The sequence below is a fragment of the Typopeltis vanoorti genome, chromosome 18 (genome assembly GCF_054136105.1).
Source record: "Typopeltis vanoorti isolate ZY-2024b chromosome 18, IOZ_Tvanoo_1.0, whole genome shotgun sequence".
NCBI classification, from domain to species: domain Eukaryota; kingdom Metazoa; phylum Arthropoda; class Arachnida; order Uropygi; family Thelyphonidae; genus Typopeltis; species Typopeltis vanoorti.
Window position 1 is genome coordinate 106293544 of NC_143566.1, and position 21741 is coordinate 106315284.

Consider the following 21741-nt stretch of genomic DNA (forward strand, 5'->3'; position numbering starts at 1 on the left):
GCAAAGAAAGCTAAGCATGAATTATAAATCAAAGTAATTATTTCTGTGTGTTCTTCAGATAATTCAGAATGAATTACATGCATACTTATTTCAAAAAGCATTAAAAAAATCTAGGTTTTCTATATTAGAAGTTTATAAATGATAAGAAATTCAATTATTTAAAATTGAATTTCTTACTTGTATGCAAAAAAAATTTTTTTTATTAACACTAGTTTCATTTGTGTAGTGAAAAATCATTAAATTTATTAACAGATAACCGAATAAAAAACCTCCAACTTTATTTGCAAGAAATTCTAATTAAAAAAAGTAAAATCTGCAGTGTGAACATGTCACATGCATATAATGAATTCTGCTATTATGTACTGTTCCTTAAGTAGCAAGGTACCATAAAAATAAAACTTAGACATACTTTGTACACAAAACTTTTTATTAAACTTTTGCACTTGGTTCTTGAAGCAAGTTGTTTATTCACATAAAATGGGTGGTCTGCATTTCTTTGCATGGAGCTGGAAGGAACTCAGGTTGAACTGTTACCAAGCACAGGCGGCAATCTTCTTTTAACTAATTCAGCCTTGCAGTATCAACCATACCATTCCTTAGCAACTTGTGGTGTGAAAACTAGTAAGATGATATAACACCTTTCACCAAAGTCAAGAGGGTAACTGCAATATCAGTCTAGCAGCACCACCAATCTTTACATAATCACCTTCAGCACAGGTTGAATCAACTCTTTGCAAAAAAAAGGGTGAAAATATGTAAAAAGATAAAGGCTTTCAGTTAAATATGCATCGTCAAGCAGCATGATGGAGTGCCAGCCTAAAAATGTCATGCTCAACGTAGAATGTGTCTCCAACAGGTTTCAAAACAAATATTTGGTTGAATGTATGAGGAGGATCATCATCAGTCTGAAAAAATAAATAAAATATAAAATCAATGTTTAATAAAACTTGCCATGAAAATATTGCAAACAAACAAACACATTAACAAAATCAAATTCTTGAGGGTTCACAATTTCATTACAGGAAACAAAAGCATAAACTAATAATTAGATTTTCCAAAGTCATAGTAGCTGCATACTTTTTTTTTTTTTTTTTTTTGAGACATTACCTCATCAACACACCAGTCTTGGAGGAAGATAATATAGAAAATCAAAACTGTACAAAAACATGGGGTTATTCTAGTATAATGGTAAATTTTTTTGAATATAAAATATTATTTAATGTGAGGAATGGAATTACTTGTAACCAGATACTATCGAGACAGGAATTTGACGACCAAACAAAGAAAGAAACAAACAAACAAACAAAAAAAAAAATACTATCGAGACAGGAATTTGACGACCAAACAAAGAAACAAACAAACAAACAAACAAAAAAAAAAAAACAATACTATACACCTATGCACATCGGGATGCATTTGTTGCAAATCTGTTCTCTCTCATTCACTAACCAGTCATGCTATGCTGCTACGGGATGATGGAAGCTGTGGGTACTAACACTTAACTCCATAAATGCAGAAAATATTTAGATAAAAAGTAAATACCACAAACTGTTTCTTAAGAGTAATGCTAAGGCTTTTAGGCTTCCAGGTCAGCTAGCAATTGATCTCACTGCCACTACTCTGCCAGGTTTGCCTAAAACTTAGAGCATTGGCTCCAAGTTCAGAGAGAGAGAAGGGGGAGGTGGACTAGAAAAGCCACTAACAAGTAGATTTTGTCAAAACATGTAAATCTGTCAAACATTACTGAAAACATCAATGAAATATAGTATTCTGAGATTGAAAATGTTTATCACTTAAGGAATCAGGACAAACAGCAAAAAGTTGGTAACTGGAACAATCTCAGTCCCAACAATGAAAATAGTCATCAGCAACATAAGAAACATCAAAGGAAAAGGAGTGAAGTTAGCAGAAGTTGCATGACATGCTAATATCAGAATTTAGCTTCGATACAATCTTTCTCACGCTACCCCGAAATATTTATTATATTCTTTGCTGATATTTAGCTGGTTTGATATCCAGCATCTTCAGACCACGAAAACAGTTCATAAAATAACAGTGTGGTATAACATTGGGAATAGTTTTGTAACAGATGGCACAAGAAACTAAAGTCCTAATTAGTCCTAAAGTAGCAGAAGTTACACTAAATGAACACAAACACCTTAGTATTACTGAGATTAAAGAAACAAGCAAGATCTTTCTAAAATATGATTCTTTTTTCAGGAACTGATCAGGAAAAGAGAATATCTATGGTATTCAGCACAAAACAAGAAACTGAAATTCTTGAAGATGAGTGAATTTCAAGTAGGATGGTGGGGCAATTTCCAAATGGAAATTAGGATATGCATCCATGTAGTCACAAAGTTTAGCAGAGAAGAAAAGGGATTTACTGAGTCATGAGAGGGAGAGAAGTTGACAAAGAGGAAGAATTAGTTCTTATTTAAGACCTAAACAGCAACACAGGAAATTAATCCCAAATATGCAAAATGTTATGGGAAACGAGCAGGATCAATAATAATCATAAGTAATGGAGCAATTGTGACATGGATTAGTCATTACCTGTAATGACTAATCATTACCTGTAATGACTAATCATTACCTGTAATGACTAATCATTACAGGTAATGACTAAGTGAGCTGCTTCATGAAGAGGTAGGTGAAGAGGTGAGAGCGGTTTTTGGACACCAGTAAATGCAGCAGATGAATGTTATTAAATGGGGCAAGGAAACATGGAGCCAGAGGAGATCATAAGCAGGGGATTCTAAATTTGGAAGTCTCTGGCAGACAGTCAAATTCCACAAAGGTGGCACCTGTGACTTTATGCAATGAATTGTGAAGGTGAGCTGTGGTTGATGTAGCTGCAATTTGGGTCGCTATCCACACCATATCACATGGTCGCTCCATGTGATATGGAAATTGGGATTAAAGTTTGTCCTGGTATGAGCTATAGATCAGGATGTAAACCACATCTGCAGCAACAGAAATATACATAAACTATCTTCTGTTGGGAAAATCTGAATCATTTTGCAAGCACCCATTTTGAAAGATGGTCATAGTAAGACAACTAAAGCAAACCACTAACCATATTACTTGACTGACAGAAGATACAGACATCCACATAAAAGGGCATTGCCTTACAATTGGAGGAGAGTGTTCAGTTATCAAGTTAACCTTGATCGCAAAAAAGCATGACAATTAAAACTGAACACTGTGGGAATTCCTCCTCTTGGATACAGTCGGAAGGGAGTGGTTCCCACTCAGACTTGGAAGCTTCAGCTGAATAAAACGTTCTTGATAAAAGCAGGGAGGTTCTCTCTGAGACCAACTTATGTAGGTCTTTCAATCATCCAAATCTCCAAGCAGTCACATGCTTTTTTCTATATCAATGAAAACCAATACTATGTGCTCATATTTCAGGAGGCATCTCAAATGGATGCTTCCAGTCAGAATAGCTGATCATGTTTTTGAATGATAGTTGCAGAAGCCAGATTATGCTCTGGAAAAAAGGGTGTCATTTCAGAAATCATAGAAGAAGATTAACCATTTTTTTCAGAATCTTATATAAGCAGCTGCTCAGAGCAATTAGTCAATAGTTTACTGGGATCCTGAATCTTTTCCTGGCTTAGGAAAGGCAATAATAATTTCATGTGCCAGGTATCCAAATTAAAAGTTCACAGCAAATTCTGTTGAATGTGTGCAGCAGTTGATGTATGGCAACAGATATTTGATCATCTCATAACGGACGTTATCTGTGTTTCTAGAGGCACTTGTGTTATAAATAGTTTTAACACAAACAATGTTAAATTACACTTTATTTACAAATGTTTCAGCCTAAAAACTAATAAGCCACTTCTCACATGTGCAGGAATGGTTAAACAAGATAGAATGCTCAATGAATCTGTTGCACATACAGTATGTAACTACATTGAGATGTGTGTTGCAAGTTTTTTTCACTTGGTTATACAATAAATTAAAGATGCCAAGAAATTATATTCTTGGTTTCATCCTTTATCCAAGTGCAAGAAAACAAAGTTAGTATGTGAAGTAGCTTCATGACTGGGCTACTTGTATATAGAGGTTAATGACTTCACATCAATTGCTTTAGTATCCCACAATGCAATGTACATATCCTTACAGACATGTATAATGCTATGAATTATAGCAAGGGCCACTACCAGACCAGTTTTGACCTTTAATGAGGTCTCATCAGTGGTAGCCAAACCCAGAAGTGATACCAAGGTTGAAGTAATGCAGAAGCCAAGTTACTTTTGCACAGTCATGAAGTTGCTTCACGAGCAAACTTTGTTTGCTTACATTTGGATAAAGGATGAAATCAAAAATATAATTTCTTGCTATCTTTAATTTATAGTATAACCAAAATATTTCAACATCTATCTCTAATTCAGAATATTTTAGTAATATGGTGTAACACCTTTTGACTACTTGTATATGGAAATATGACTTCTGCATCACTTCAAACGTAGTATCACATCTGGGTCTGGCTCCCACTGATGAGACCTCAATAAAGGTCAAACCTGGTCTGAGTAGTGGCCCTTCCCATAATGCATAGCATTATACATGTCTATAAGGATATGTGCATTGCATTATGGGATACTAAGGTAACTGATAGGAAGTCACTTTATGTGCAAACTTTGGTTGCTTACACTTGGATAAAGGATGAACCCAAGAATATAATTTCTTGACATCTTTAATTTACACTGAAATAGTATTAAAAAAAAAGTGATTGTAGGTCATTACCAAAAATATGGGAAAGTTTCATTCTCCTAAGTCATCTCTAGTTAAAAACTAGAGATGACTAGAGAGTGATGATTTATAAAACCATTTCTATGCTGAAGAGCTTGTTAGTTTCAAGCTGAAAAATTTATAAATAAAATTATTTATAATTTGTGTTAAATATATTTTTCAATGTTATCTGGTCCAACTGACCAACCGAAGGTAGGTGATGTTTAAGCAAAAACTGCTTTCTTCTTTTATGAATAACCTGTTGTAGTCTTCTGTGCTGCTCAAAGAGAACAGAATTTGTCTTTCTGCTAAGTTTGCAATTTTTGGACTGTGTGGATAAGATGTGGATTTTTTGGCAAAAATCTCTCCAAGAGGATCAATGACTGCAGTTGGATTGGCAATTATACATCTATTGTGTTCAAGGATCAAAAGTGGGCAGGTGGCATATACCTGCCCACTTTTGATCCATTGCTCTTGGTTACTCTTGTTATAGAAGACATCTATTGGCTTCTTGCTCTGATGATGAATGTGTCTTGCTTGGGCTCTGTCACATTTGAAAGCATCTAGGTTTGTTATGTGATATCTGAAAAAGCTTTTTTCTGTACTACTTCCTTGGTTGCAGTGCAAAATGTGGAAAACTGGTAGATGTTTCAGGAATTGCAGTTGTGACAGCATGTGTAATGTGCATCACAATCTGTTATGTGATTAAGCATCACTGATAGGAGAGGAGCTGACCATCACAGCATAAAATTTCACCAGGGAGAAGAATGCAAGCCAGTGAGCTTGCTCGATTTTCCATTGTGACAGGTGCCCATGCAGAAAAGTAGATATCACTGGAAAATAATCACTCTCAAATAAGATGTCATCAGTTTTCGAGTGAGAAGAACGAGGGTGAAGGAAGATAAGTCAATGGCAGCGAATGTTCAGGTAGGCACATGAAAGAAGACGTTGCTTCTTGTGTTCAAAAAGGAGAGATTACTGTTGTCAAGCATATGCTCTACAAATCTTACTCTGATAATAGTTCAGGCACTACCTCACTGCTGTATCTGTTTAAATCTCCAATTAAAAGTAATGGTGATGCAATATGACATCATCAAGTCATCCTGAGAGATATCTGCAACATACTGTTTCACCTATCATCGTTCTATGCCATGCTTCTTGTATCATTTAGCAATCTTTCAAAGTAATTAATCCAAACATTTGGATAAGATTCAGTTTTTTTTTTATTTTGTTTTTTACTTTTGTCATTTGAATCCTTTCACAGTATTCTTTCCTCAATGTCTAATCTTTTTCAATAGCCTTTAGGGCATTTTGCTACCTTTATGAATATTTTTATGTCTTTCCATGATTTATATTTAGCTTATTTTCTTACATTTTTCTCTGTATTCTCTGAGCACAGTGCACTGACTCATATCTTATTAACTTTCAGCATACTTTCTTCTTTTCCTGACTGCCACTAACTTCCTGAGTCCACCACAGGTTTCTCCTGCTGCAATCTTTTTTTCCTCCAGAGTTTGCCAGAGTCTCAACTAGTGATTTTTGCTTTCAGTCTTTCATTTTGTCTTGAATAATGCTTGTACAAAACTTAAATACAGATCCTTGTTACATTCCCAGGATTTCAACTATTTGTTGTAAAATGAAAATCTGACTGATATCTGTGTGAAAAGAATATTTGTTTTCACAATTAATCTGGCAGTAAATGTTGGAACAGTAAATAATACTGATTAGTTGGCTGGCTGTCTAGTTTCAGGTTAGCTGTTGCAAGGACAACTAAAGTTATACTGTGCCATTTGAAAGGATACAGCAGTACACATGATGATAATAATAATAATAAAACAGCTAAATAAGTATCTATACACAGGAAAACAAATTTTACAAAAATGTAACAATGTAGTATATACATATGAAAATATTTATAATTAGATATATTTGTACAAAATTCTTTGTAAAAAGTTAAAAACTTAATGGAATTTGAGTCTGATAACATCTACTTGAGTATATACAGGGCTGTACTTTGGAGAATTTTGGCAAGTGCTTCCCTGGACCACTCTCTAGCGTCTTGGGAAAATTGTAAGTACGGCCCTGAGTATATATGATTCAGCCAGTTTAGTGAAGTGCTAATGTTGCACTAGAAGATATGGTAAGGTGAGTGTGTTACAGTGTCTACAAGTAGGTGGGTCACATGCCGTACATAGCCTGGCAAGAACAACTTCCTTTCTGTTGCTACAGAGACAAGACTGCCAACACTTAATTTTAGGCTTAATCTCATGTAATTCATTTGTTGGTAGGGTGCTACTGAATAGTTAACTTCACTATTATTCACTGTCTGTAGAGGACGTTACAAATGGTACATGGAAATAGTCTGACTTAAACCAGCATCTGCAGTCTCATTTAAATTAATTTCAATGTGACCAGGTAGCCATTACAATTAAACATCAAAAATAAAAGTCCTCATTCATCATCAAATTCGTGATATATATACCCTCAAGGGGTGTACAGGATATGATAGTACTACAGAAAAATCTACATCATTACTAACTTCCTATCTATAATTTTCCTCCAAATCAGTCTGTTACCTGTCAAGACTTTAACATTATCAGATCTTACATTTCTATCTTCTAAGGCACTTTTTACCGTATCAATCCACCTATATCTTGGTCATCCTCTGGGTCATTTTCCTGCCAACCTGAGAGAGAACACTTGTTTTGCTAATCTTCCTCTCCCATTCTGTTTAAATGAACATACAACCTGAGGATTAGATCTGATAATGCATTCCTGGATGCTAACAATGTCAAATTCTTTCCAATATCCACATTTTTAATATGATATTGCCATTGATGCCATCTGTTCATTCCCATAATTTTTCTCAGGACTCTCATATCTGTGGTCTCTAGTCTTTAGTCAAGTGTTTAACTTCCGACCCAGCTCTCAGATCCATAAGTTAAAAATGGCTTGTATACAGCTAATTTAGTTTGGCTAATTTCTCTCTTATTCCATATAAATTTATTCAATTGACTACCTACCACACCAGCTTTGTTGATTCTGTTGTCAATTTCCATATTTAATTGACCATCTTCACTAAAAATCGTACCTAAGTAGCTGAAATGTTTTACTTATTCTATAGGTTCGCTATACACAACGCAGTTGATATTTTCAGTGTTTCTGCCTATTTGCATTGTCTTTGTAACATACCATATCGATTACAACAGTTATTCACTTTAGTCAGGGAATCTTGCAGACTTGTAGCGGATTAATTTAGAAGTATAACATCATCTGCAATTTTGTTATCAAGTTTAATACCACTTTCCTTCATAATGAGATCCATATAGATAATGAATAACAGAGGGGATAACATACATTCTTGTCTAACACCAGATTTAACATTAAACCACCTTCCTGTACTTCCTTCAATTCTAACTACTGACTTACAACACAAATAAAGACTAAGTATAAGGGGGGGATTGGAAAGTAATCAATTTTTTGAACTACATTTTTAATAAAAATTTTATTAAAGAACAAATTAACATTATTCAATTCTATAATTGCCATCATTAATTATAACCTTATTCCATCATCATCAAATTCCTGACATGTACCCTCAAGGGGTGTACAGGATATGATAGTAATACATGAAAAATTTACGTAATTACTAACTTCCTATCTACAATTTTCCTCCAAATCAGTCTGTTACTTGTCAGGACTCCAACATTATCAGATCTTATATTTCTATCGTCTAAGGCACTTTGTACCGTATCAATCCACCTATATCTTGGTCTTCCTCTGGGTTGTTTTCTACCAACCTGGCAGAGAAAACTTGTTTTGCTAATCTTTCTTTACCCATTCTGTTTAAGTGACCATACCACCTGAAATTAGCTCTGCTAACGCATTCTTGGATGCTGACCATATCAAGTTCTTTCTTAATATCCTCGTTTTTAATAAGATATTGCCATTGATGCCATCTGTTCACACCTCTAATCTTTCTCAGGACTCTCATATCTGTGGTCTCTAGTCTTCAGTCAGATGTTTTACTTCTGACCCAGCTCTCAGATCCATAAGTTAAAACTGGTTTGAACACTGTCTTGTATACAGCTAATTTAGTGTTCCGACTAATTTCTCTCTTATTCCATATGAATTTATTCAATTGACTGCCTACCATACCAGCTTTGTTGATTCTGTTGTCTATTTCCATATTTAATATACCATCTTCACTAAAAATCATGCCTAAGTAGCTGAAATGTTTTACTTGTTCCACAGGTTCCCCGTTCACAATGCAGTTGACATTTTCAACAATTCTACCTATTTTCATTCTCTTTGTGTTTTTAATGTTGACCTTCAATACCATATCTATTACAACAGTTATTCAATTTAGTCAGGGAATCTTGCAGACTTGTAGCGGATTTATTTAGAAGTACAACATCATCCGCATAAAGCAAAGAGCTGACATTAACATCTCCAATTCTGATATCATGTTTAATACCACTTTCCTTCATAATGTGATCCATATACATAATGAATAACAGAGGGTATAATGTACATCCTTGTCTCACACCAGATTTAACATTAACCATCTTCCTGTACTTCCTTCAATTCTAATTGCTGACTTACAACTCAATTAAAGACTAAGTATTGCTTGATATAATATAACATATAGAATAGCTTCTCTCTTGGCACCTTGTCCAAGAGAGAAGTCAATCTGTCTTATCCAGATTGACAAAACTTAAACACAGATCTTTGTTATATTCCCATGCTTTCTCAACAATCTGTCGTAAAGTGAAGATCTGGTCCTGACAGCCTCTATTTGGTCTGAATCCAGCTTGTTCTTCACCAAGCTTTTCTTCCACAATTCTCAACCGTTTCTCAATTATACTTGCATAGATCTTGCCAGGAACACTCAGTAGGGAGATACCTCTGTAATTCTTACATTCAGTTTTATTTCCCTTTTTTATATATGGATACTATTAGAGCTCTACTCCCATCATCAGGAATTCGTCCCTCTGTCCAGGCTTTTTGAACTATGCAGTGCAGCCACTGTAAGACTTTTATACCACCATACTTCAGCATTTCTGGTCGAATATCATCTACTCCTGCTGCTTTTCCACATTTCCAGCCATTGATGGCTTTTTCTACTTCAAGTATGGATATGTATTCCTGATTGCATGCCTGGTCAGGGTTTTTTTTTTTTTTTTTATCACTGTGCTGTCATCACTGCTTGTTTCATTTAGTAAATTTTCAAAGTAAATACTCCATACTTCAAGATGTCTTTTTCTTCCATTTTCATGTCACCTTTATCATCTCTAATTCCTTTTACAGCACTCTTTCCTCCATTTCTAAGCTTCTTCAACAACCTCCAGAATATCTTGCCACCTTCTTGATATTTAGTTTCTATGTTCTTGCCAAATTCCTCCTATGACTTTTCTTTAGCTAGTTTTACACAATGTTTAGCTTTCTTACATTTGTCTCTTTATTCTCTAAGAGCACAAGCTGACTTATTTGCCAGGAACTTTTGACATGCTTTCTTCTTTTCCTTCAGTGCCTCTTTAACTTCCTGTGTCCACCATGGAGTTCTAATTTTTCTATCCTTGCAGACAACCTCACCACATGCCTCTCTGGCTAAATCAATCAGGGTTTTCTTCAAGGCTTGCCACTGAATCTCGAAAGTTTGGTTCCTGTTCTCAAACTCTTTCATTCTTTTTCTTCTATTCCAACGATCTACAAAGTTTAGAATTCCTTTTTTGAAAAAAAGTTTTTTCTTTGGAGGCAAAAAATGATATCAAACTCCTTTGGACATCATCTTGCGAACGGAAGTTTTTCTTTCTTATACCGTGTTCTAAGGACCTGAATATGTGATAGTCAATATCCAGCGAATATGGAGGATGTGGTAGAAGTTCCCATTCTTATTGCCTAATTTTTTCTTGAGTCATTCTTGCAGAATGTGGTTTTGCATTATCTTGCTGCAAAATTACCCCTTTTCGATTGACAAGTGCAGGAAGCTTGATTAACAATGCTTGATGTAGTCACTCTAATTGTTCACAGTAGATGGCTGCTGTGATAGTCTTACCTTGTTCCATGAGTTCGTAATGAATAATTCCATGAATATCACACCAAACAGAACCTTTTGTGGATGAAGTCCATCTTTAGGTGTTGGAATTGGAGTTTGATTTGGAGAAAGCCACTGTTTTTTGCGTTTATTATTCTTATATAGCACCCATTTTTCGTCACCAGTTACGACTCGTTCCAAAAAAGGGGTCATTTTGTTCATTTTGTTGTCTAGTCAACAATGAATTGCAAATCACCCATCTCTGTGCTTTATTTTTTTCTGACAGTTCATGCGGTACCCACACACCCTGTTTAAGAACCTTGCCACTCTTACGTAAATGCTCTTGGACAGTTGACCATGATGAATTAAGTTTCTCTGCTAATTCTTGTATGGCTTGTTTTGGATCTGATTCAACAAGTCTTAAGAGCATCGTCATCTAGAGTAAGAGGTCTTCCAGATCGAGGACGATCAGAGAGAGCAAAATATTTTTCTGCAAATCTCCTAACCCATCGCTGATATTTGTTAACCTTCAATGCGTCTCCATAAGTTGAGCAAATGATTTTGGTAGCCTCGATAGCATTCTTTCCTTAGTGAAACAAAAACACATACAATGACGTAAATGGTGCTCTTCAACTTTAAAGTCCGCCATATTAAAAAAAATAATCTAATATTAAAAAAAAAACAGATTTTTTAAATAGAAAAGTAATGCTAATATTTAAATAAAAATCAAATTTAATAATTTATTTGTTATTTAAGAAAAAAAAATCGGCTAAAAATGACCTATTAAAAATAATTGATTACTTTCCAGTACCCCTTATATTTATTTAAGTGCCACCTTGATATAATGCCCCATTGACACTATATAACTGTAGCGTTTAGAATAGCTTCTCTCTTGGCACCTTGTCATATGCTTTTTCCAGATCTACAAAACAAATACAGATCTTTGTTATATTCCCATGATTTCTCAACTATCTATCAAAGTGAAAATCTGATCCTGACAGCCTCTATTTGGTCTAAATCCAGCTTGTTCTTCACCTAGCTTCTCCTCCACAATCCTTCTCAACCGTTTCTCAAGTATATTTGCATATATCTTACCAGGAACACACAGTAGAGAAATACCTCTAATTCTCACATTCAGTTTTATTTCCCTTTTTATATATGGGTACTCCAATCATCTGGAATTTGTCCCTCTGTCCAGGCTTTCTGAACTATGAAGTGCAGCCACTGTTAAGACTTTTATACCTCCATACTTGAGCATTTCTGGTCAAATATCATCTACTTCCTGCTGCTTTTCCACATTTCAGGCTTTTGATGGCTTTTTCTACTTCAAGTATGGATATGTATTCCTCACTGCATGCTTGGTCAGTGTTTTTTTACCACTGTACTATCTTACTGCTTGTTTCATTTAGCAATTTTTCAAAGTAATTACTCCATGCTTCAAGGATATCTTTTTCTGCTGTTTTCATGTCAACTTTATCATCTGTAATTCCTTTTACAGCACTCTTTCCATTTCTGAGCTTCTTCAACAGCCTCCAGAATATTTTGCCCACCTTCTTGATATTTATTTTTTATGTTCTTGCTAAAGTCCTCCAATGACTTTTGTTTAGCCAGTTTTACACAATATTTAGCTTTCTTACATTTGCCTCTCTATTCTCTAAGAGCAAAAGCTGACTTATTTGCCAGGAACTTTTGATATGCTTTCTTCTTTTCCTTCACTGCCTCTCTAACTTCCTGTGTTCATCATGGAGTTCTGATTTTTCTATCCTTGCCTCTCTGGCTGAATCAATCAATGTTTTCTTCAGGGCTTGCCACTGCAAAAAACACTTCTTCAGTGGCAAGGTTTGGTTCCTTGCCACTGAAGAAGGTTTGGTTCCTGTTCTCAAACTCTTTCATTTTTTTTCAATCATGTTTGTGTGTTTTAGTCTACAGTTCACATCTGAGAGCTGCTCAACTTTTATTTGTTTTAAAACTTTCTTATATGTTCTTTTCGATATGAAATTCAATTTTATCCTGCTCAAGACTGTGATGATCTCTTCCAATTTCAAATCCTCTGTATACTCTGGTGTCCTGCACCAGGGAGAAAACATTATCAACAACAACATAGTCAATGAGACTTTTCTTATTCCTTGCCTCTTCTCTCCATGTGAATTTGTGGACATTTTTATGTTGGAACATAGTGTTAGTAATAACCAGTCTATGCCCTGAGCAGAAATTCAATAGGTAATTGCCATTATTATTAGCTTTGTTCTTTTTGCCAAATTTTCTCAAAATATTTTTGTGTCTGACAATCATTTCCTACTCTGCTATTTAAATCCCCAACAAAGACCAACTTTTCCTTTTTCACTGTGTTATGCTTTCTCTAAAGCCTCAAAAGATTCTTTCACTTCTGCCTTAGTAGAACCTTCTTCTGTATGACCATAGGCACAAATAAGTCTCATATTTGCCCACATCACTACTTGAGACTGCCTGCCATTCAAGAAGATGGGACTCATATTTAGTGTTGAATACTATGGCTACTCTTTCTTTTCGTTGATTGTCATTGCCTGAATACAACATTTTATATATACATGGTCCTCATTTTAATACGATAATTGTAAATTATAAAGCACTGGAAATGGACTGTACACAGGAAAGGTAATGGAAGTCAAGTCTACATTATACATTTCTGGTAACAGTTTTCTTTTATGTGTATTTCTGGGCTTGAAAAATTTTGTGCTAGCTTACCAGTCAAGCCTAGTTGCACTCTACCGCATCACCTAATATATCATAATGACATGTTTAATCCCTGATTTTACACCTATCCACCTTTCTGTACCTCCAATTCTGACTTACAACTTAAATATAAACTATATATAGTGGGAGTATGTTATTTAAATGACACCACATAACTGTAACATCTTTTTCTCTTGGCACTTTATCATTTATAGCCAGATTTATAAAACTTGAATACATATCCTCATGATATTCATATGATTTCTCAACTGTCTTGAAAATCTGATCCTGAACAAGCTGGGTTCATTGCCAAATGGCACAATATATCCATTATTATAGATGAATATTTCCAAAAACTGAAGGAGAAACCTTGTTTCTCTTCCACAATTTTTCTTAACTTCTTTTCAAGGAAGCCTAAATAATCTAATTTGAAACACTAGGAAAATTCCTCTGCAATTCCTGCATTCGGTCTTATTTTAGTTTTTATAGTGAGTGCTAAGATGGTTCAGTTCTACTTCAGTCATCTGATATTCAACCTTCTGACCACATCTGAATTATGAAAAGTGCAGCCAAATGTAAAACTTTTATATCTCCATGTTTGAGCATTTTTTTCTGGTGTAATACCTGCTTCAGCTGACTTTCTATTAATTATGACATTAATAACTTACCACATCTGAAAATAATTTAATATTCTTGGTTTCAATCCAACTTATGCCACAAATATGTATTCCAAGCTTTCAACCGCTTTAGCTGGGAGGTCTGGAATTATGACTGTTGATTGTCTACTCTACAGTTGATTATCTGTTCTGTGGGATGAAAAAACCAAGTTCTTGGAGGAAAGACATCTTCAGTTGAAAAGCTTATAAAGGTTCCTCATATCCTAAATGAAATTTGAGCTTGGGTCTTTTCAAATGAAGGATAAATATCATACAGTCACTTCTTGTAAAGCACTTATCTTTCAATCAGTGGATTTGCTATAAGATTGCTTAGGAGAAACAAACACACAGGACTCCATTATATTTCAATTCTTCCAAATTAAAAAAGTTCTTTTCATACTCATAGTACACTAGTTTTTCTTTACTGGGATCCATACCAGTTGATCAATTTTGTTCCTTATTTTTATGCATAATTAAAGTTATGTATTGTTGTAATCTTTATTATATAAATATTATTACTATTTAATCAGCTTTCCACCAGATGTAAGCCATCGATGATGCCAACAGCATGCACTCCACAAATAACCAATGGTTACAGTATGTAATAGCCTTCCTACAAAATATATTGGAGGTCAGAATGAAGTGGGTAAAAGAGCAGTAAAAATTAAAGTGTAAATATTAAAGATTAAATTAATTAGTAGTTAACCAAAGAACCTGCAAAATGACCACAAACCCCCCCCTCAAACCTTTCTGTTCCTCTTCCCCATCCCCCGAATATATGGTTTACCAAAAATCCACAAACCCAATTCCCTACTAAGACCTATAGTAGATACCACTAATGCACCTTGCTACTAACTGTCAAAACAGCTGGCCAACTCTCTGACCCTCCCTCATTGGACTTTCCACATCCTATATAAAAAACTCTACCCATTTTAAAACCCTCATCCCTTAAACTTAAATAACACAGGCATATTGGTAAGCACATATTAATAACCAGAATTGATGCCAAAGGAAAAGAGATCTAAGATGTCAGAAGGAAAAACGTTTTCTAAGAGTGTTAAGGTATCAATTAAAGGAATATCTTAACACTCTTAGAAAACGTTTTTCCTTCTGACATCTTAGATCTCTTTTCCTTTGGCATCAATTCTGGTTATTTATCTTGGAAGATTTTGAAAAACAAGCCATAGACTCAGCCCCTCTCAAACCTTCTATCTGGCTAAGATATGTAAATGATGTGTTCTCTATTTGGCCTCATGGCTCAGACACATTAGACTCCTTCCTCAGCCACCTCAACAGCTTACATACAAGAATCCAGTTTACGATGGAAAAGGAAAAGAACAATTGTTTACCCTTCCTAGACACCGTAGTTGCACGTCTTCCTAACGGTACACTTTCCTTCACTGTATATAAAAACTCACGCACACAGGCAGATACATTCACAAACTCTCCCACCACCACCCTGCTTTACAATATGGCATTATTAAAACTCTAACCAAGAGAGCCCACAGTCTTTATTCCAGTGGAACTGCCCTTACAGCTGAGCTTGACCACATACACAACCCTTTCCTCTCCAATGGCTACAACGATCACAGTATTAAAAAAATAATCAGTTCCTCCCCCATTCCCCGGTCTTCTCTTCAGAAAGAATTTAGAAATGCCATCACCACACCCTACATCCGTGGCACATCCAAAAAAATAGCCAATATTTTAAAAAAGTATAACCTACACACAGCATTTAAGCCCCACTGCAAACTTGCTACCCTTATCCGTTCTACAAAAGATCAGCTCCATCCTCTCTCAGTGCCTGGAGTTTATAAAGTATCCTGTTCCTGTAAGCTGGCGTACTTTGGACAGACAGGTAGATCAGCAACCATCCGAATGGAGGAACACAAGTCATACATCTGCAACCACAACTATGGTCAGTCAGGCCTGGCTGACCATGTCTTGGAAACAACCCACAGGATCTCATGGGAAAAAAAACACCATGCTCCACCACAGCAAATTCAAAAAAGAGAGACTATTTTTGTAATCAGCAGCAGCTCTCAGAAATCAACCAAATCTTAATAAATACGGTTGTATTAAGCTTCCTAAGATTTGGGAAACACTTATCATCAGAGATCTCACCTTACATTCCAGCCACCTCAACTGCCCTTAGAGGGCGCTCCACCTAGATAGAACTTTAGTGTCACCCACGTGGTTGGGCTTAGTATTGTGGTATTTGTGTATATGTTACATTAGGTTTTTTGTAATCCCTGAAGATGTCTCAGTGACTGCGATGAAATATAGGAAGTATTAAATTCTGTTTCAATCCTTTCTGAGTGCTGTATACAATCCATTAAGCCTCCAACATGATGATCCCAAGAAGAAATCTACCAAACCAGATATATTTCTAAATTATGCTTGACTAGCATATAAAAATTGTTCAGGAAGAGATAAGAATTATTTTATACAACAAAAAAAAAAAAAAAATAACAATTCAAGATTAAAAGAAAAAAAAAAAAGTGATAAGTTTACTTCATGTTTTGCTAAAAACCTGGAAATAAAATCTTACTTTTAATTGTCCTAACACATAAATTAGAATTCCTCCATCAAACATAGGCTGAGGATCTACTGCTGTGATTATATGTGCAATTTTTTGAAAAGTTAAGCTCTAAAAAACAAAGAAATCACATTAAGGCTATTTTGAACAAAAACACTATTCATGTTGTAGCTTTAATAATTTTAATAGTCTTTTTTTTAAAAAAAACTTCTGAAGATAATTTTATAAGTGTAAAGATTAATTTAAAAATAGATACAGCTATAACTCTACATAAAAAACAACTTATTCCACTCATAATTCATCAAAAATCAAACTCCATAAAAACATGAAGTGACTGTAGATAAACTGAAATAAGATTTTATATCATGCTAATCATCTCAACTACATAGGTAGAACTATAGCACATTAGTACCGTAAGTTAGATAATCTGATAACCCTATTCTACAAACCAAATATGGCATTTTTTCAAGCTAATGTGGAACTCTAATAAGTAGGACAGTTGTCTCAGTGACCAATGAAAATTATCAACAACTTTAATGACATTCTTGAATTACAGTATGGAAGTTCAAGCCAAGATGCTAGTCACATAACTAACCAGACCAGCAAAGCAAATCTACATCATGTCAATTAAAAATCATATAATTTACAGTCAATCATTTGTTACAATCACATAATTATACTATAAACTTAATGATGTATATTAAATACAATAAACGCATTTCGGAAGCAATGTTATTTTGGATTCTTATATCTAAATGGAATGATTTCTCGGTATATAATCATTTATATACAGGAATTCAATAAACGTGATATTTTTTCTGATCTTAAAAGGAGTATCCAAGCAGGTTAATATAAAAGCTATAATCTTATTTAGGTTTTCTCCTAAGAAGAGAGAACCCAAGGTGGATTTAAAACTTTGTATTTATTTAGAATTTGAGCACTTTTCATTTTCATGTTTCATATTCTCCAGCACTCTAGACACTAATCTAGTGTATTTTCTTTCATTCTATTCCATCTAGTTTCCTTCCAAGAAAAGGTTTTTAGAGATACTTAACTTAAACCTGTTGAAACACACATACAAGAAATTTAATAATACTTTACTGATGCAAATATTTCTAAAACTAACAAAGCATCACTGAACAAGAACTTCAAAAGAGAGCAACCACATAGGGAAAAGTTGTCCTACTTTTCGAATTGCTTGTTCATCTATTAGTTTCAGATTGAAATATTTGCATTAATAAAATATTGTTTGTGTTTTCAGGTTATTTAATTTTCCTTTTTACCTCCCTTTTTAGTTTAATTTTGTTTAATTTATGGAAATTAAATTTTTAATTTCCATAAATATATATGATGAAAACATGCATTTATGTTAATAATTTCAAAAACTCTTATAGTAATAATTAAATAACATTATCACAAACTGAAATAGGTTTAATACCAAATAAGCAATTACATTTTGATTTGTATCAAAGTTTCTAGAACAAAAACCATGTGAAACCAAAATGAAATAAAAAATGGATTAACAAAATCAATTCCTGACAAGCAGACATTTTGCCAGCACAAGATAGCATTATCAAAAGGCACTTGAACAATACATTCAGCAAAGACTGAGAATGAAATGACCTTAAGAACAAAGATAGTCACATGCATCGTGAACAGTGGTGCTCTTTGTGGTACTCTTCTGTAATTAATGCTGATGAGATATAGGGCAGTGTGCCAAAATATGTGCAGGATCACGCCATCAGTTCTAACCGGGATCTAATGAACTTGAGCTGCTTTGAGGATCAGTCTGTGATTTGAACTGGATTTGTGTAGTATCCTGGCTTTCTTCCACCTGATGAAATGGTATTCAAGGCATGTTATGCTAGCCCCCTTTTTTCTTTCTTTTTTTTTTTTTTTTTTTTTTTTTGCCATAATGAATACTTTTAATATTTTTTTCTGACTAAAGTAGTCCATCCTGTCTGTTCAAATACTGGGTTCCACACTGACAGGGGGTACTGTAGACACCTGGGAAAGAGAGTACATCTTGATGATCATTGATCTGTCTTAGGAAGGCAGAAACTCTGTTTGCCCTATCTTCCTGTCAGCATTAATCACAAAAGAGAACCAAAAGAGTGTCACTTTCATCCTTCATGCACAAACAGTTCTCCAGATTATTTCATTCTCGGTCTTCACTGAGTGTGTATTGTTCAAGTGCCTTTGATAATGGTAGCATAAGCTAGTAAAACAATCGCCTTATAAATAATTTAGTTAATTCCTTATTTTAATTTGCTTTTTGGTTTCAGAAACTTCGACATGAATCAATGCAACAGCTAAGGAAATATGAGCACGTGCTAAACATGCTAAATTCCTTAAGACCTGGCTTTCTTAAATGCTGTCAGGATAATGATTTAATCCCCACCTCCATAAAGATAAAGCAAAACTTCCATTCTCGTCAAGCACTCAAAATAACACAAAACAAACTTATCTCTAATAAAGAAGCAAATACAATCATGGCAAACAATGAATTTGCCATCAAAAGACCACTGTAAGGAGGAGCAGGCATCATTAGACTAGAAGTCTCTACCTTGCTACACAATGAAAAAGCCCTCAAAAAAAAATAATAATAAATAAATAAAATTAAATAAAAAAGTTATAGTGAGGGCAAAGGAAATGTGAGAATGACAATTAATACAGATGACTACACTAAGAAATTAGAAGAATCATTATCAGATACATCAACATATTTTCAAGGACCCAATTTGATTTAAAAAAAATTTAAATATTTAACATCACAAATGTTAGATAATATTACAAATTATCCAATGGAAACCTTGTACAAATTAAAAATTTTGTACTCACATACACCAAGGCTATTTGAACTATATAAGGTCCAGAAAACTGGAGTTCCATTGTGCCTCACCACAGATGCCATAAATTGTCTCACTCATTAACCTCCCTAGCAGCAGAGGTGGATGAAATAGTGAGATCAAATTGCACTTCTTATCAATGTTATTCAACGGGTGTTACAGAATCGTCTCCAGACTTCATGACTGGTTGGGTGTTGCTAAACATTTGGCATCTGACCTCAACAAGCAGTGAGAGACAGTTCAACAAACCTCACACACATACACAAACTGAAAAACACTATACAGAACCTTCAGCTGGAGGCAAATGAATGTTTAATGACCTTTGATGTGTTCTCTTTTCACTAATCTTTCAGTGGACAATACACTAGAACTCCTTTCCAAAATATTCTCACCCACCAACCCCAACATTTGCAAACATTTTTAAGCACTGCCTTAAATCTGAATATTTTAGCTATAACTAGATCTTAAACAAAACTGAAAGTATAGCAATGTGCTCCCTCCCTGCTTTTATTCTAATTGCTAAATTACACACAGAATCATTTCAAACTTTGGCATTAAATTCAGCCACCCCCTCCCAAGACCAAAGTATGATAGACATATATAGACAATGTTTGCCATTTTGCTGCATGGCCCATAGGCTCCTAAATCAGATTTTATTGTTGAGGGAAAACAATGGGCTTTAGTGATACCTTTAGTTACAAGCTGGGTCTCTCGTGTTAAGTCTCTCACAAAGGCCACTTCACATCACCATCCTGCCCAAAAACTTGGAATTTTAAAAACTTTAGCCACTAGGGTAGAACAAATTTCGTCATCAGGATCAGCAATGCATCTGAAACAAGTTCTTACATCATTCAAACAAAATAGATACAATAGAAAAATCCTCAAACTCCTTAAAAAGAACTTTGCTACCCCTCAAAACAACATTACATACACGTGAAAAGTTTTTTTATATTAAGGATACCAAGTAATTTTATAAACTTCGTTTTTTTACTCCTTCTCCGAAGTAAACAAAATAGTTAAGTTTTGGGCCTGAAAGTAGTTCAAGTCTAAAAGTAGTGCAACTTGTAAAGTTGGGTAAAGCTCTGATCACTATTCTTAGTATTTCCCATAATGTAAAACACTTTTAGACTTGAACTACATTCAGGCGCAAAAGTTAACTGTTTTGCTTACTTGGGAGAAGGAGTAAAAAAACCAAGTTTATAAAATTACTTGGTATCCTTAATATAGATTATCCCCAAGGTAAAAAAACTTTTCACATCTTTATCTCATCCAGAGTTTCTTATTCAAAGTAAAAGCACCTTGTAGCAACTTGTATAGGTAGTGTTGATAAGGCTCTGTATTACTAAAAACCTTGGTATTTCAGGGTCTAGCTACTCACTGAGGAGACCTCAAAAAAGGTTGAAACCGGTCTGGGTAGTGATCCCCCCCCCATAATGTATAACGGTATACATCTTCTAGTGAGATGTGTTTTACATTATGGGAAATACTAAGAATAGTGATCAGAGCTTTACCCACCTTTACAACGAGTTGCCCTGAGGTTGCACTACTTTTAGACTTGAGCTATGTTCAGGCACAAAACTTAACTGTTTTGCTTACTTGGGAGGAGTAAAAAAAACCAAGTTTATAAAATTACTTGGTATCCTTAATATATTATTAATATATTAATACTTAATATTAATATCCTTAATATATATATATATATACATATATATATATACAGGATGTTCGGGATAAATTTGACAGTTTCGTAAGGAAAAAGAAAATCTTCTTTGTATCTATTAAATTTAATGAATTGACAAAAAAACATTACAGGCAGAGTTAATTACAATACTATCAACAAGATTTACTCAAAATAACTACCATTAGCATCGATCACAGCTTCAATTCTGCTTCGGAACCTCGAACAAGCTGATGCTACAGTCTCCCTGGGAAGGGCAGCAAAAACTGTTTTAATTTTATCCATTAACTGGGCTTTTGTATTACTGGAAGTGCAATTGGTGTCTTTTTCAACTGCACCCCATACAAAATAATCCATGGGGTTAAGGTCTGGGGAGTTTGGAGGCCAAACATTTGGACTGGTGAAGTCGTAGAAATTTTCAGACAACCATTTTTGACTTTTCCCAGAGGTGTGGCAAGGGGCCGAATCCTGCTGCCATACATACGGCCTACCATTGGCTACCCTTGTTATCCAGGGCTTGACTACAGTTA

The 21741-nt window shown here is 34.6% G+C and overlaps 1 protein-coding gene across 1 annotated transcript in view; it reads right to left on the reverse strand.

Moving 5' to 3' along the window:
* Window positions 1–253: 253 nt before the first annotated feature.
* The window catches only part of LOC150097030 (putative nuclear transport factor 2), a 45070-nt gene continuing 23582 nt past the window's right edge, over window positions 254–21741 (reverse strand). Inside the window, exons 3-4 of the mRNA XM_090408354.1 lie at window positions 16697–16795; window positions 254–905 (exon numbers count right to left, since the gene is read on the reverse strand). Coding sequence (XP_090264480.1) covers window positions 792–905; window positions 16697–16795 — 213 coding nt within the window. The 3' untranslated portion in view covers window positions 254–791. The remainder of the gene's footprint in view (window positions 906–16696; window positions 16796–21741) is intronic.